The 17,856-nt window shown below is 42.3% G+C and overlaps 1 protein-coding gene across 2 annotated transcripts in view; it reads right to left on the reverse strand.

Moving 5' to 3' along the window:
• The window catches only part of FGF13 (fibroblast growth factor 13), a 209,972-nt gene that overhangs the window by 30,492 nt on the left and 161,624 nt on the right, over window positions 1-17,856 (reverse strand). For both annotated transcript variants that reach the window (XM_042876744.1, XM_042876745.1), the window contains one exon: window positions 13,747-13,850. In XM_042876744.1, coding sequence (XP_042732678.1) covers window positions 13,747-13,850 — 104 coding nt within the window. The remainder of the gene's footprint in view (window positions 1-13,746; window positions 13,851-17,856) is intronic.

Here is a 17,856-nt window from a genome sequence, read left to right on the forward strand (position 1 = left end):
GAGGAATTTTGTAAGGAAGCAAACTTAATCAAATTCCCCCGAACACCTTAATTGCTTTTTGGCAGTCTGATGTTATGTTGCAGTAGTTATACCAGCTTTCAGGAAAAAGAAACAGGAAATAAGAAATAAAGAAAATATAAAATGAATAGCAGATATGAAAGATTTTACCTGGTTGTTACATGCGCTTACAAAAAACACCACTTCTGACTCAACACAGCTTCTCCATCCTCTGTAATTTCCTTCTATCCTAATAACTAAATGCATGCATTCTCCAAGGCTCTACAAAATACATATCAGTGTTGTAATACAGTAAAATATCGTAACGCATCATCTGTTTATAACAAAATTAATTACAACAGAAACATTTTACTCTCCAGATAGCATCTCAGAGATTTCTCTAACAAAGCACTTCACAGGAAAACAGCCTTATTTAAGGGGAGAAATGAACTTCGCCTCCCATCAGATGTCCTTGAGGTCCCCACCAACAAAATGAGACCAATGGCTTCTGAAATGTAAATACCCAGTATTTGCTGCCAATCAAATATTCCTGGAATTATTATACTGAATTTGAGTGAGACACCCCCAAACCAAGTAAACACAGTTTTAAAAAGGCACAAAACGAAAACATCAGCGTGAAAGCCCAACCTCAATGGTGTTAGCAAAGGCTTTGACAATGATGGGGCATAGCTTGGCCAAGCACTAGCACTTCTTCCTTTTACATATTGTGGTTTCAGCAATTCACGTTCCAAGATTCAATATGCAAAAGTCATGAAAGCATTACTATTGCTCTTACGCTTTCCCCAGGATACAACCCAACCAAACAGGAAGAGTTTGGTTCAGCTATTTTTGCTTGGGTGCTCCCTCCAGAAGACTCATGTGGGCATGAGTCCACAGCCATGAACCTCATGGTTCATGGCCCACAGACATTTGGGGCTTGTTCTGGCTCAGCACAGAGAAGATTGTCTGGCTGCAGTATTTTGTTCCCAATTTAATGCCAGGTCTTTCTGCACCTCCTTTTCTTCTAATGATGTCTGGGCTGTTGAGAAATCAGATTTTGATGCAAGCCAATTTCTAAGCATTTGCACACAATGCATAGTGTATACCTATATATAACTACTTCATTAGGTTGGAGGCTGAAAACACTAAAAGTTTCCTTCACTGTGAGAGGAGGCCAGGCCAGCAGGACTCACTGTGATCCTCTGATCACTGTGTTTGGCCATGATCTTGGTCAAGTCCCACCTCACTCACCTCTGCAACAATGATTCTCAGTGAGCTAGTGTGAGTTCCAGCAGCCTGGCTCACACCTCTATGAGTAGCTGTGGCCTCCCACCATCACCTGGTGTTGCACCCTGTGCAGCAAAGAAGGGAGGAGGCTCGGTGAGAGTGGCCAAACACTTCACAGGGGGTAGGTCACTCATTCTTGAGAGCAGGCACGCAGTGTCCAAATTGATGATGGGTATCAAATTGATGATGGGTATCAATCACATTGAGAAATGAAATGAGCTCTTCTGAGCTGAACTGCTCCTTCGTACAGAGCTCTTTGTATTGGGCTTGCTGTAATACAGTGTCACACAAAACCATATACTGATAAAATACTTCCTAAGTGACAGAGCGACAAGAATAAGGATGAATGTTGATGAGACTTGTTAGGAGAGCAAGCATGGCATGCACAGAGAGGTGGATATGACTATTTGCAGTGTGCCAATCCATATGCTCCCTTGGTCCCAGTCTGCTGTTTGCACCTCCCAGTGCAACCTTTCCTGTACCAGCAGCATGCTCTGTAGCAGGGACGAAGGACAATGCTCTAATTAGGGGCCTTACCAGAGCAGATACTACTGGAAACAGACTACAGTGACTGCTGTGTCTGACCATCACTATGTTAACTGCAAGCCTCTATCATTTATTACATGACCATAAAAACAAACCATCAGTAGGACATGGCAGGCAATATTATAGCCTTGGAATGAGGTTGATGCATGTTGGAGTGAATGATCCCTGTAAATGTAAATCAAAAAACATTGGGTTTTCTATGCAGAAATACATTTTTTTTACTCTTAAAATCCCAATTAACTCAACAAATAGAGCCTGATCATAAGACCACCTTTCTCATAAGAATATCTACTGAACTAGTTATATGCCATGTGCATATAACTCTTCAAGCAGAGTGCTCCACATCTAACTAGCTGTAGCACAGCATTGTTCTCATTTAGTCTTTCAGAGATTATGTAACTAGCCTTATGGGCACAACTGACTCCTAAGTCTTACAGACCAATGTGAGCAACAGACTAGTATCTCCCTATCAAAGTGTCAAGGAAGAGTTGAAAATGAGTCAGTAAAACAAATAAGTATTGAATCGAAGTGACGATTTCTATCTAAAAAAAGGAAAAGATAAGAGTAAACTGTCTTAAGTCTAGGTTGAGCCTGGGCCAAAAGTTTGTCATTTGGAGAAACTGGGACTTGGAGAAAAGTTCTGGCACATCTCTGTATCTATAGTTTATTGGTCAGTGATTTTTTTTCCACTCCAAGCTCTCAGCTGTAGTTTTATTCCAGTTCCAGTGTACCACTACACAGAGCTTCACAACCCAGATTAAAGGTTTCAGTGTTGTCCATCTATTTATTCTGCCTATATGGATTTATTCCTACCTTTTGTATGGCAGGTATGTTCCTTACCATTATGCTAAGAATTGAAATGTTTGTAGCATCAGGTTGGTTTTGATGTGAAATTATTACTTCAGAAGTCTTTTTCAAGGAAGTAAATTTTATCAGGCTTTCAGAACCTTAAAGATTACAGAGAAATGAAAATTTCCATAGCTTTGTCAGCATATTTTTTTAAGAAGGTGGAAGGAAAATACAGTAATGTGTTTCTGAAGTAGTCAGCACAAACCTTCCAAACTCACCACTCCTAAAAGCTGTTTGGGATATCTGCATATCCCCCACATTTACTGCAGCACTACAGAAATGGAAACCATTATACCTTCAGTTTGAAGTGCTTAGAATTGAGTTTGAAAACGACACATCCTATAAAACCTCACAGGACTTTCTAGTAACAGAACTTCAAAAACGCCAAAATAGTCAAAGGACCAAAACCTTCTCCTCATCACATATGTGGCATTGCTGCAGGTGATACAGCGATATGGGCATAGGAAACGTACAACCCAAGGCACAAGGACTGAGGCATAGAAGACTTTCAGTTCTAGGTTGTTCAACATTTCTTTTGAGAAAGAGTAGAGATGCTCAGATTTGTACCAAGCAGTCTACAGGGAGCTCAGTCCAATGCCAACTTAATTTTACCAACACTGCATGACTCAGGAAAACAAAAAAGAAAAAAAAGGACAGATTGGATAATTGTTGTATCAAAAAGTAAAGGCCATCACTACAACAATTATCCACATTAACTGCAATTGTTTCATATGAGAATCAACTGCTGTTTAAAGACTGTCGGTGCCAGAGGGAAACAAAACAGCTCCACAAAGGAAAGCTTGGTATTAAATGAGAGGGAAAAAAGTCACTTATCTTCTTTTACTGTCATTCCTGCGATAATAAAATGATAATGAAGGCCTGAAAGTGTAGAAGGTTTGCCATTGGTTAGTAAATGAACCTTCCTCAGATGACTCACAGACGAGATAGGGTGATTGCACCCACCTCCTTGGTTAATGGCACAAAAAGAGGTTGTTTTTTGTTGTACGGCTAGTCCCAAGCCATGTGCAGGCCAAGACTACCCTTTTCTCAGCCAAAATGTTCAAAATCTTTAGGGATTCAGCATGGAAAAATTACTGTATTGCCTCTAAATGTAACACTGCCTGGGCTGTGATAGAGAGGTTGCAACAACACGTCTATTTTGTGCAACCAAAACAGTGCTATTCAGGAAGATATCAGTGCAATAACTATAGGCTGATGAACAAGGACGCCTTTTCCCTGCCACTGCTGCTGGACATAATTTTATAAAGAAAAATATTATTTATAATTAAGTTGTAGGAGTTACATGTTGTTTATAAATGCTTGCCTTTCTGGTATTGTTCCTGTAAGCACAATCAAAGGAAATACGAAACAGTGCAACACTTAGAGAGCACAGGTGTTTTTGGCATCTCACTGATTAGAAATGCAAATTTGGGAAACAATTAACTAATGTGCTAGAAATCAACAATTTGCATAAAGCTCACTCTGGTCTTTACTATCACAGCTGCAACAAACTTCCCAAGAAAAACGCCTAAGGAAGTCAATTCAAAACGGAAGTAAATGAAGCAATGCCCCATCTCTCTGTCTAGAATACACATTAGATCTTTGTTTTGCAAAAAGGCAGCTAAAGCATAAATTAAAGTCAAGATTTTCCAAAATAGGTGAGTGAAGTTGGCTACGCTTACATGACACCTAAAGGTGGTATCGTGAACGCAATCATCCTTGCTCATCCATGACACTGGGAACACGGTGCCTTTCACAGAAAGGTGTCAGAACAAAGTATGATGTGCTAACTGGTAGACTTCATCCTGCTGCCATGATAGCAGTACAGAAAGAGCCTGCTGCAAGCATTCCCCCACACTTGGAGAAGTGGAGATTTTCATACGGTCTACCAGAAACAGTTAAGTCCTAAAAGAAAATGTTCAAAAAAAAAGGAAATCCTTTCAAGAGAGGGATCATTTATCAGCACAACACTTGCTGAACTATTCTGTAGGAAACAATATTTCAATTCTACTGCATGAGTCAAGATGAAGACCTGGGCATCCAGTTCCAGACAAGGCTCCATGCCAAGGGCTCAAGTCTTGTCATGACACCAAGACACCCTCTGCACATGCAGAGTCTGCCACTCTCCCTAGTCCTGACAGCTGTTACAGCCCTTGGGATCTGACTCTAAGCAAAACGGGGCTTATCTTGGTCATAAAGCTTCACTAGCCTCCCACATGTTTTTAAAACACAAATCCCATACTGCAGATCAGTGTCTGTCCTGTCCAGATCCTGCAAATTCTGCTCAGATTGTTTCTTTCTCTAGCAGGCAGACAATGAATCTTCTTGCTTGAGTAAGGATTACTTAAATGAGAAAAAGGGTGCAATACCAAGCCCATTAGACTTAGTTCATCAGGTGAAAGGAAAAGATCTGCACCTCAAAATGTTTCTACTCCACTTACTAGATTTTCTTTGGCTTTTTGTTCTGTTTCAGATCATTCACTTATTTACTCTGAGCTTACTGTGCCTTCTGTCAGTGTCAATATGGCTCAGCTGGCAGCAGATGCTCCTCTAGATTTGAGCACACTGGTATGAAATAATGAGAACGCAATGAGAATTGATGTGAACCTTTGTCTAAAATCTGAACGGAAGCCTTAATATGTATGAAATTCTGCTTCTGATCTGTTTTCCAGCTCCATGATATAGTAGGTCTCACGACTGCCCATACTGGAAGGGTAAGCAACAGCCCACTCTTTTCAGTTTGCTGAAACACTGGGTCCTGGAGTTGTCATTTGAGGAAAATATCCCCTTCAAACGCTGAGGTTTGCCCATTTCCAGTTTACTCAAATGCCAGGTCCCACTAAAACCTGGGTTCAAGAGGAACACTCCTGTATCATAACAGCATTTTTAAAAAACATCTGAAAATGTTAATGCTCTGGGGATGAGGATGATGGGTCTTGACTGACTCTCTCATTAATGGGTATTCAGTGTCACCCATCAGGAAAGGGGAAGACTGCCTTACAGAGAGGACAGCCTCTTTCACTGTGATTCCAAAAGTAGCTCTCCATGATTTTTAAGATACCTCCTGGGGCTTTGAGTAAACAGAACTGTACTTTAACAATTATTGTGCCTGTTTTGCCTGGCTCCCAGAGGATTTCATTTTAGAAGATCTGTACAATTCAACATTCACTGCTGTTTGGGCAAAATTACAGAAATGAAAAACAATGTGATAGTACCTGTAGCATCCACAGAATGTAAAATATGAAAGGTCTTATTTGTTCAATTATTTAAACCATCCAATCTGCTAGTAAAAGCTATTGTATTGGCATTATATCCAAGGGCTCCCTAATCCGTTCTAAATTTCAGATTCCTTTGTTAATCTTCGATTGCCTGATGAAAGCAGCTCAGTATGGAAATGTACGTTTCTTGACTCAATTTTTATTGAATAGATTTGTCTTCTTTCCCAGATCCCTTTTAGCTTTTCCATCCAGGAATTCAGCTGGCTTGCCTGCAATAATTACTTTATACTTTAAAAAGTTGGTCTCGGAAAAGAACTTCAAGGACATTCTAAATATGACAACTTTTCTATTTCATTTGACCCTTCTAACTTCTGTATCACACACCACATGTATCCTGCTTCCTAGGTCTCACACAGGTTTCTTTGGTTTTAGTACTGAGATGCTTTACCAGGAGCATGGCATTCAGGTTCTATGCAACCAAAGTGACAAGTTTCCCTTGGAAACACCTTTAGAATGGCAGAATCATAAAATCATTCTAGTTGGAAAGGACTCTTAAAGGTCACCTAATCCAACTCCCTTGCAACAAACAAGGACACCTCACAGCTCGATCAGGTTGCTCAGAGCCTGATCCAGCCATAGTTGTGCTGTAGCTCCCAAAAGCATTTTGGGGATTATGACTCCTTTTTCTTGCCCATTGACTCCCCATCAGTTTTGCTCAGCAGTCATTTCAAAAGATGTGTTTTGACTGACAACACTGCAAATGCAATTTGAACTTCAGGAGTCAAGCTGGATTCTCAGTTTTCACACCTCATCACTTGCAATAAGAGTTCTGCCAGGAGAAGGATGCTTTCAGTGGGTTTGCAAGGATGCAAATGGGCAGAATGCAGTCAACATTTCTCTTGAGGCTGCCAAGTAGGAGCAGAACTGAATTCACTCCCTCTTAGCACTGTTGCCATTTCAGGGCTACGTGAAGAGAAAAAGGCACAAAAAAGCTTAATAAAGTCACTCTGAATGCCCCTGCACAATAGATCTGTTGGTTTTGATGGAGTGTCGTTTAGAGAATCAAACCGCCCTTTGCTTATTGTTGGCACACAGCTCCTAAATTTTGTTTGCCAAACAGCCTGTCTGTTGGATAATTGTAGATGCATTTGGGAGAGCACAGGAAAAAGGGAATTATGGGAATTATATTTCAAGATTTTCCCAGTCTCGACTGAGCTATGGTTCCGGACATTCCTAAGCTAAACTTGACATCACTGTATTTTTCAGTGGTTTTCTTTCAGGAATTTGTCTGATTTGTGAGTATACAAAAATGACAGCGTCCCATTGCCATGAGTATGACAACACGCAGAAAAAGACTTTCTGTAGATGGAATAAATGTTATCCTGGGTTAGTTTCGGTGGAAGTTCTGAGTTTGTTTTCTAGGAGGTGCCCTGAAATGTTGTTCCTGTGATTTGTAGAATCACAGAATTGAGTTGGAAGGAACACTTAAAGGCCATCTGGTCCAACTCCCTGCACTGAACAGGGGCACTCACTGCTCCATCAGGTGCTCAGAGCCCTGTCCAACCTGAGCTCAGATGTCTTCAGGGACAGGGCACCCACCCCCTCTCTATGCAACCTGTTCCAGTGCCTCACCATTCTTACTGCAAAAAACTTCTTCCTTATGTCCAATCTAAATCTCTCCTCTTATAGTTTGAAACCATTTCCCCTTGTTTTGGGAGTTCTTGGAGCCTGTCTCTATAGCTCCTGCATAGCTCAGATGCCCGCCTTGCAGCTAGGTGAGCATCTCCTCGGCCTGGAGCTGGCATAATGAGGCAGAAGAGCTGCTGAGTCACCGTGACAAGAGCTGCTCATTAACTCAACCTGCAGCACGAGAGGGAGGGGAAGCCCTTCTGGGCAGGAGATGGGAAGGCAGACAGCTTTCTAGAAGGAAAGTCAAGCGTAGGAGAGAAGCTGAGCTCAGATAGTGGTATTTTTTTTTTTAATTAAGCCACGTTCTAAGAAAGCAGGAAAACTTGAAAATCTATCTAACTCCTGATTTTGAGGATTTTTTTGTATGTCAGGGGGAAAAAAAAAAAGCAGCAATTCAAAGCCCCACATAAATACTAATATAGATATTCTCCTAGCAGACTGCAAAAGAGCTGAGCCCTTGCAGGGAGCGGGCACATGTCATCCTATGGGCGCCTACACCACCAGCGCAGGCTGGTCACAATGTGCAAATTTAGAGGAGAAAAGCTACACTTTACTCATTGGCTCCTCTGAATCACAGCAATGCAATCCATTCTTCGGTGATTTGAACGTGTGCTCTGAACTGAATGCGCCAAGAACCTGGTAGTGCTCTTGTTCTCGCACTTTGCAACTTGAGCTGTCTGCTTGAAGCCCTTATCTGCTTACAGGGCTCGCCTGCCAAACATGCTCTGCAATGTGGCAGTGAGGAGTTGTGTGCAGCCTCAAGTCCTGGTGCTTGGCATTCCTCATGTGCTGGCACAGGGCCAGGCCGAGCTGCTGAGATCTGGCAGTGTGCAACCCAGCTGACAAACGCCCCAGCTCAGGGCAAGTTCCATGTTCTGCCAAGGCTGTAGGAAACCACTGCACTGGCATCTAACTGCAGGTCTGTAAGGCTCAGACCGTACAGGACTGTGCTGCAGCTCAGTCCTGCAGCATCACTTTCTCCTTCCTAAGTTCCTCTTATGAAGCCTCATCTTAGGAGTTGCCGAGCACCCCAGCTCCCACCACCTGCAGCAAAGTCTGGATGCAGCACCTCTATGGGTCTCCAGCTCCTCAGGGATGACCTGTAGAGAAAAGCAGCATAACAACTCGAAGGCTTTCAGCTTGCTGAGTCTCTTAATAACTCTCCCATGGGAAGGCAGCACTCTCCCTTCACAGCTGGAGACAGCAGGCAGTCTGCCTCCTGAAATCTGGAATCACACAGATTCTGGCAGCAACAAGCACCTGAACAGAACAGCTAGCTACACACAGCCCAGCTCACAGCCAACCCTGGAACCTCACAGTCAGAGTTCCCACCACCAGGGAGCTAGTGATGCTGTAGGGACATCACCGGGTTTCTCCCTGTCCAGGTACCTCCAGCATCCATCCCTGCACTGCAACACTGCTGTAGGACTGAACTCAAGTGCAGATGGTTTGCATCTGCTGAGCTTAGCTGCTGGCATAATTGAAAGCTGTGTCCATAGCTGAAGGTGTCAGAAAACATTTATCAGCACAGACTGATCTTGCAGTGCCCGGGGACCTCCTGAGAGCAGCTCCTGTCTGCGCACCGCTCCCACACCTCACCTGCCCCTCACTGCCCTTCACTATGGGGCAGCTGGAGCTGCCAGCACAATGCCCATTTCCTTACTGGGAGGATGCTGCACGTTCCTCACAAGGTGTTGAAGTGAAAAAAATGCAGCTGCATCTGAGACCTTATTGCTGAAGAGAATGAACTACGTTAAGGTGTAGTCTGTGCTTGAGCATTCATGGTAAAAAATCATTTATACTGACATGCAAATTTAGCTAAATTTTGATTCTCTCCCCTATCTCTTGGCTTGCACCATTTCCCTCAGGTGGTAAAGTGCTCTTTGCCAGTAATTCTTTATAAATGCCCCAGCCATTCCCACTAACTGCAGCAGGTCTCCACTGCACTGCCCAAAATATGCCCAAATCTCTCTCCTCTCCAACTCACCAAAACCATTTTTTGAACCACTCTGAGAACTTAATCACATTTCACTATTCTGGTTGTAATCAGTGTGCATGCTTCACACAGTATCTGCTTTCTATGCGGGTAGTGAACATATGACCATCTATTTAACATAAGAGGACAATGATAGCTGAATGCTGTTGTAGAGTAAATCATATATGACTGTTCGTGGAAAATATGCAGATAGTTAATTTTTCTTGGGCTATTTTTTGAGGTTTGTGGTGGTTTGGGTTATGTTTCAGCCTATGCAGAATTCAAGCAGCACGCTCAGTTCTCTTCACCTCGTACCTACGTGCCTTCCCCTTAATGAAACTTCACTCAGCTGCCGCTCTGTATCACCACGAGCTTCTCCCATCAAATCAGAACCACTTTAATGAGAAAGCAATAGCTCCAGGTCAACCTTTCTGACAAACAGAGCCTTAAAATACTTTTCACTCTTTTGTGCAAGATGATGGAAAACACAAGAAATTCACAGGGGTATGAAGCCTGAAAAACTCAAGCTTACATACCTGGTGGTCTTCTGAAAGATAAAAAGAAAAATCAGATAAAATAAAGGCCATCCTAAAACATGAAAGGGCATGATTCATCACGCGGTTACATAAGGTAATGGTGCCATGACACTGTTTAGGTCGCCTCACAGCAGTGTGACTCTGGTGTAAGATGGGATAAATCCAGCCCTGTGCTTTCATTTTCAATGGATGCCCAAATACCAAACAGCAGGAAGAGCTCCAGCTTCAATCGCTCCAACCATGTCCCAGCAAGGAAAATCCTGAGGGTGGATTCAGCCTGGGAGACACAGACACTCAACCCTCCTTGAGTTGAATAAGAAACCAGATAGAGAAAAACATCACAGATGTGCTATTCTATCAACCAGCCCCACTCCTCCCAGGGGGTGAACAGTCATAGCCAAGGGCTCTTCCCTTCTCTGTACTCCAGAACTTGCAGTGTATCTCTGCTACAAATGTAGATAATTGTACTTGTATTTAATATTAATATATTTTCCTTTTTTTTTCTTTTTTTTCTTTTTTCTTTTCTTTTTTGCTTAGCTGAGTTGCTGCCTTGTCCCTGAGGAGCTTTTATCATTACATTAAAGATATTATTTTTGCTCTAACTGACAGACACCGCAAACTATCTATAAAGCCAGCTACAGATATCTGCTCTCTGCAGATTCATTATACTTCACTGATCCCCTCATGGAGCAAATTCCCCTCATTTTGGAGTATAGTCACTGGATCAGAAGCAACCATACTGCAGCCTCCTCCGAGGTCAGCTCCCTGAATCATGTCCTGCTGGGGAAAGGGGTGAGGCCAAAGGCAGAGCTCAACAAATTGGCAAAATGCATCCGCAGATATCCTCCATCTGCCAGCAACTGTAGCACATTGTGGCTAGGAAGTATTTTCTACATATGTTAGAGACTTCAAATCAACTAATTTGATTCAGAAATGTTTCAGGCTGAAAGGCACCACTGCACAGACAGCAGCACGGGGCAAGGAACAGGGATGGCACAGCAGTAGGGTGCTTTTCTAATCATTTCCCAAATGAATCTGTAACCTTTGGCGATGCAATCTGAAGGAAATGGTGCAGACACAAACACAAACAAACCTCTGGGATCACAATAAAAGTGGAGGCACGTCATCATGACGTAGACCAAGATATTCTCTCTCCCTGTTTAACTGTATCATCAACACTCATTACATTTCTCTCTGAAAATGGTGCAACTATCTGTTGTCATTATCTACTATTTCAGTACATTTCTATTTTCCCCCTTGTTCTTGCTTTGAGAGTTTGTCAGTGCATTACGGGCCTTTAGCTGCCAATCAATCCCATGTTGCCATTTTTCTGCTCCTGACAGATCCTGCTCAGGAACACCTCCCTGCAGGGGCTTGGAAAGCCTCGGGATGTGTAGATGGATGTCATTTACTTGAGCTGATCTCTTCCTCGAGCTCCCTGTTGGCATCCCTTGAACAGGTGAGCATTCAGCTGGTATAAATCAGCTGTGCTCTCCTGGGACTCACTTACATCAACCACAAATCCAGTCCAAAATACAGAGCTAATTTCTCATGTATCAGGCTGTCAGGCTGTATCCCTTGCTGAAAGGATGATTATCAGCAAAAGATGAGCTAGAAACACTTAAAAAGTGGTGCTGGAGCTATAATCCTAAAGCTGTTGACATAGCAGGTGAAGCCTATCAGGCTAAAAATTTAAGAACAAATAGAAGAAAATACAGCTGCCCAATAAATAACAAGACTGACTATTGTTACTAAGGGAAAAACAGGGATGTCACTCACTACTTTTACAATAACAATAATGTATTAAGTTCACAGACATGAAAGGATTCAAAGATGATACTATGCATGGTAACACACGAGACCACATAAAGAACTCTCTTTAATCAGCGCTAACAAAACCAAAAAATGACAACCAAAATGAATCTCCGAGCTCTGCCTGCAGTGCCTAGGTACCTGTCAGGCTAAAAGCTGGACTTCCCCGAATTAAGTCATCAGTTCAACAAGGATCTGAACAGTGCTCTCAGACATGTGGTCTGAGTTTGGGGTGGTCCTTTGTGGAGCCGGGAGTTGGATTGAATGATTTTTACGGGTCCCTTCTAACTCAGGATATTCTATGATTCTCAGTCTTACATTCTGTTACAGCCTCCTCACATTGGGGAATACTGGAAGTGACGATCCCTTTGGCTTTGTGTCCCCGCTGTAGCTCTGAATCTGTCTACATCCCATTTTCTCCAACTTTGCAAAAAATTACTGCACCTTTGCAAAAATAGATCTGACTCTTCCAACATGCACCTTGCAGCGAAAGAACCGATCTACTCCAGCCAGCACGTCTCCTGCGCGCAATGATGGAATTTCACTTTATTGCACAAATTGCTCTGTCCTACCCCAACACATGACTCAAGAACTGACACTGACAGAGGCAGAGCGGTGCCGGCAGAATCCTGCATGGCTCAGTGCTGTCGGTGAGTGGGCAGCCAGCAGATGCCAATGCCAATGAACACTCACGGTGCAGTTGAAGGTACATGAGCAGTGCAAATGTAAATGGCACTGCTTTACAGGATGGTGCAGGATTAAGGGGGCTTTGCATGATCTGGCTGTGTGGCCACAGCCCTGCAAACAGATCAGTGGATTAGCAACCCTGAGCAAACAGCCAGAACAGAAAGAGAAGTGGAGTTTGATGCCGCTCACTGCGGTCTTACTTTCTCCCAAAGCATACCCAGCTCTAATTTACTTTTGCTCTTGCAGAAAAAATAGGCAAAGTTCACCCTGTATCCCAGCTGTCAGGATTGCAAAACAAATGGGAGATGTGAGTAAGTTTATTTAATTGTTACCAGTATTAAAGGCATCTTAAGGGAATCATTCTTAACAGAGAATAATTTGTAATAGATAATAAATTACATTTTCCTCTCATTTCTTCCTTGGGAAAAATCTATTAAGACTCTATAATTAAAACTCCTGAACATAATTCAACTATATGTTTTTAATTGAAAAATGTCTGTTTCAGAAAGTCCTTTCTTCTTTCTTTTTCTTTTTTTTTTTTTCATGAAAACAGCATTCGCTCTCTTGAGAAATGCCACAGAAAATTATTAGTTGACATTCGTCACCAAAACCTCCAAACGAAACGTTCCTTTACTCACGCAGCATCTTGAAGATTTTGGCACCCAATCCCATTTCTACTTGAACATCCTAGCCAAACAAAAAAATGACTTTCTCTAATCCCTTTTAATAACAGCAATGGAGATGATACGGGAAGATACAAAGCGTGCTCAGGCAGGCGTGTGATTCACCACGCTGTCCTTTTTCCTCCCTACGCCGCACAGATTAGCGCAATCAGTCGGCAGTGACCAAGAGAGAGCTTCCTGTCTGGTTTGGTTTTGCGTCTTCTTAATTTTTTTTTTTTTAATTGATTTCACACTTTGGGATCATTAGTTTGCATCCAAGGCGCTGCAGTTTGATTCCATACATTCCTATGTACTCATACTAGAAAAAAAAGAGCAATACACTAAACAAGAACACCACCACTAGACCTAATTCACTGCCAAATTCTGTCTCTGTAGGTTACAACTGGGTTCCTCGAAACAGCAACTTAATCATTTACCGAGATCTTAAGAGAATTTAAGTGAGAAAAAAACGACAAACATGTACTTACTGATGTGTATAGATATCCTTCGCTGTTCATTGCCAGATACAATTTTGTTTGAACCCCCTGAATCGCCACCACTCGTAAACCCACAGGTATGAGGTTAAACAACGCTGGGAGAGAACGGAGATGGAAAGCAAAATTAATCCTTTACAGTATGCAGATTAGATAGAGCATTAAGCCGTAATTACTAGAACCAAATACAAAAAAATCTATTCATGCATATATTAATTTCCGTGGGCGGCATGGAACAATACTGCTAATATCTTTGTCTTGTATAGCAATTTCTAGCAATAGCTCAGAAATTATCTACAGAGGATAATCAACACATCTCCCCCCTTCACCATGAAGGTGGTGGATTGGAGGTGCTGAGAGATGAGCCGACTTACCTGCCTCGTAAGCACAATACAAGGACTGAGCAGAGTTAAACATACCTTTATTTTTGCTTAATGGTGATAAATGTGGAAAAAAAAAAGAAAGAAAAAAAAGAAAACTCCCAAACAAACAAAAAGTTCTGTAAAATGATCAATACTTTTTTTTTTTTTCCAAATCCAGGAAACATTTTTTGACCAAAAAAAGAAGAAATTCAGAAAAGCTAAAACCCCTCATGAGCATCTCAAAGCGTTTCCACTCAGAACTCCTTGGATTTTTTTTTTTTTTTTTTTTTTTTCCTGCTTGTTGAAGAAGAAAATGGATTTGGAAAAGAAAAAAAAAAGAAATGACAAATACACACTAAATGACTTAAAAATGAACTGAACTGACAGCGTATTCTTTAACCAAACCAAAATTTGTGTTTTCAAAATGGAGCTTGCATTTTTACTCACATACATGCTAACAGTGACAGTATATATAAGCAGAGAAAACTCTCTTCAGGAAAATGAAGATACTGTTTTTTAAATGGCAAATTAACAAAACAAAGCTCTGCCATAGCTTACATTTGTGGCCATGTTAAAACTGAAGACAAGTAAGTGAGACGAATACAGTGCTCTGTGTTTGATATGGAGGATCCAGAATTGAGGGGGAGTTCAGAAAATGTTCAATTTATCATTACCCCAGGTGTCTCCTTCCTGCTGTGTAAGGGCAGAGTTAGGGTGAAGCAACGTGAAACGTTTCTAGCCATCTATTCCATGGCTGTAGAACCCCTGTGTGCTTCAGGCTGAAGTTTGGTATTTATGGGCACTGTCTGAAGCCAATTTAAATCTGAATGATGAATTTGAAATACTCTTACTATTTTCAAAAAGAATGACAACCCATTATAAATACCTTTTTCACCCCGATAACACCCAAGTGGTCATATTTAATTAAAAGAAAATTTGCAGCCTGACAGCATTTAATAGAGATCCTAAATTCTGGGAGTGGGGGTGTCAGGAGTGTATCCATCATGGTTTTATGGTTTTTCATCAGTAGAAGTAGCTCAAACCTTCCAAACAGGAAAGTGCACATGGATGCATGTCCTGTGTTGGAGAAGGCATGGCCAAAGGTGATGCTGTGCTCTAGGGATGAAGAACCAATTTTTGGCGAAATCAGACTCTGCTCAATCAGTCAGACAGCTGTACATCCCTGGTACACATAGACACAGGCACCCCTCAAACCAGCCTGCAAGCATAAAACCAATGGAAATAGCTTTCTCATCACTAAAACAAAATCCTCTAATTCTCTGATAGTCTTAGCAAACAAAACATAGACTTTCACTAAGGGAAATGTTCTGTTACAGATTCCTCATTTCTTCTATCGACTGCTTGAATTTTTCTGTGGGAGAAAGTATTCCATCTGATTCAGTGAGTGCTCCCATAGAGAGCCCACTTCTGCAGCTCAGCCCCCAAAAAGCAGCACCTGATCTCCCTGTGGGCAGGAGAGTGCAACTGAAAGCTCTGTATCCAAGCAGAACTTAGAGATCTCTTTTGAAAGATGCTTTTTTTAACAGTGCATTTCGGAGTGGGGCTTTCAGGTACAAGGGTACAAAAATGGGCTCTGCTGCAAATAGTGCTGCCCACAGATGAACTGAGCACAAGTCAAAGCCTAGGACAGTCAGGAAGATGGAGCTCACAGCCACAAGGAACAGAGATTGGTTTTAGTGAGCGATTCCTTGCTGCGCTGTGTTTGGCAAAGTGAGCAGAGACAGGATGCTGGGGAACTCGCTGCGGCGGGTGCTCAGCTGCTCTCCTCCGCAGCTGAACGTGTTTTCCTGCCATAAACGTACAGGCTCTATTTTGAGGAGAGGCAAGCACACTCGGAAGCTGGTTTGTATGTTGGTGGGATTGGCAGCTGACTGTCGGAAGTTGCAAACAGGGCCGTGGGGGAGTGCTGCTGCCTCTGCACCATGGCCACGCTGCACCCTGCTCTGCAAACACCCCCTGCCATGGACAACGGGCATAGATGCTATTGCATTTCTGGTTGACCCCCGAGGCTGGAAAAAACACCATGGAAAAATAGTTTGCTATGACAATCAGTTTGCATTAGCTCAGAACAATGCAGTTATTTGCATCCTCACTTTTCCCCATTATGTTCGCTCTGTGTAAAATAAGGACATAATATCAATCGTAATGAAAAACTTGGAGATGCCCAAGGGAGATATGATCTTTGCTATAGCTGTTGTGTGGTACGTGCTGACAGAGAATTAGAGCTGTAAAATAAAGATGCAGCGGCCACAGCTGGATTTATTAATGTATACAGTGCTGTGAGGTCTGCGCCGTCGCTGTCTCAGCCACCTGGCCTTCCATATGCTGTCCACAAGGCATTGTTTCCTATATTTCCTTATTATTTAAGTCCTCAAATCTCTGTGTCATGCCAAAATTGGGGAATAAATTCCATCTTGATTTAAAACCTTGCCCTATTTAACACGTTTAATGAGGCAGAATCTGGTTCTCAGCCAGGAAATCCTTTCCATGAGGCACTTCCTCAAATTACACGGACTCCTGGCTTAAAATGAAGTCTGGCGAGCTCTACAGTTCCTCACCCCAATGGCTCACTTCCTGCCTGCACTGTGCTCCAAAACCTGAGCTTTCTTTTAAACTCCTCACAGTCATGGATGCAAACTTGTTTTGGTGAAGGACTGCAGAGATTGCAATAATTGCTCCCAAGTCAGAGCCAAAGGGCATCTTCAGGCAAACTTCCCACCAGCTCTGGGTAGCAAATGATGAAGAAGGCAGATCCCAGGGCCCAGGTTGCTGTCAGGAGCCCAAAAAAGAGGATGCAAGCTCTCCTGATCCCTGCAATGAACAGGGAAAGCAAATGCAGACATTTAATAAGGAGATCAGGTAGGCTACCATTCTAGTTTGCTCTATGAGCCCCAGCATTATGCAATCGCTTTGTTGGCAACAGTTGAATCTGAGGATATTCCCCTTATTAAGGGGAGTTTTAATTATCTCACTGCAATGCAAAGCAAATGGTCTTAGAGCAAATGGTTGGTTGGAAGTGGCAAAAGGGACGAGCTACAACATCCCTTGGGGTGTAAAGGAGGACAGAAGAGAGCAGAGAAGGGTTCTTCCTGAACAGGGAAGACCCTGCAGTGCACAGATACGGGGCAAAGGAGAGAGATATCTCTCCACAAATTGGAGGAAAGGATTTTAGTGGGCCTGATCCACCCAGTATTCACATGAGTGAGGCTTTGGGGGAAGGCCATTATATAGGCTCTGTTTCTTAACGTTGATCTCTTTCTCTTGATAATATCATTAACAAAAATGTTGCTATTAAAGTAAATTCAGTACCACGGGAGTTTCAGGTCTATACATTTATCTTACATAAAGGAGGAATATATATGAAACTATTTTTTTTTACGACAAAACCCTCCTGTGTTCTGACCACAGATACATCACTATCATTTCTGACCTACTTTCATTAAATTTAAGCACCAACGTCCAGCAGCCAACATCCAGCAACCAGGAGTTTATACGGTTTGCTTTATAATCTGTCAAGTCATGGTAAATGTAAGGACACAGCAGAAACAAAAATATCTTAGAAATAGATGTGTTGACACAAATGTCAAAAGCACAGGTAGACTCAAAATTTATCTTGCTTAGAGTGTCAGAATCCTCATGAGAGGAGTTCCAAGTGAAGCATTTAAATGAAACAATTCCTTCAAAATTAATATGCAGTTTCAGATGTCTTCTCTGGTACATT

The sequence above is a fragment of the Lagopus leucura genome, unplaced genomic scaffold (assembly GCF_019238085.1).
Source record: "Lagopus leucura isolate 7727_CA_CO unplaced genomic scaffold, USGS_WTPT01 Super-Scaffold_100016, whole genome shotgun sequence".
NCBI lineage: Eukaryota > Metazoa > Chordata > Aves > Galliformes > Phasianidae > Lagopus > Lagopus leucura.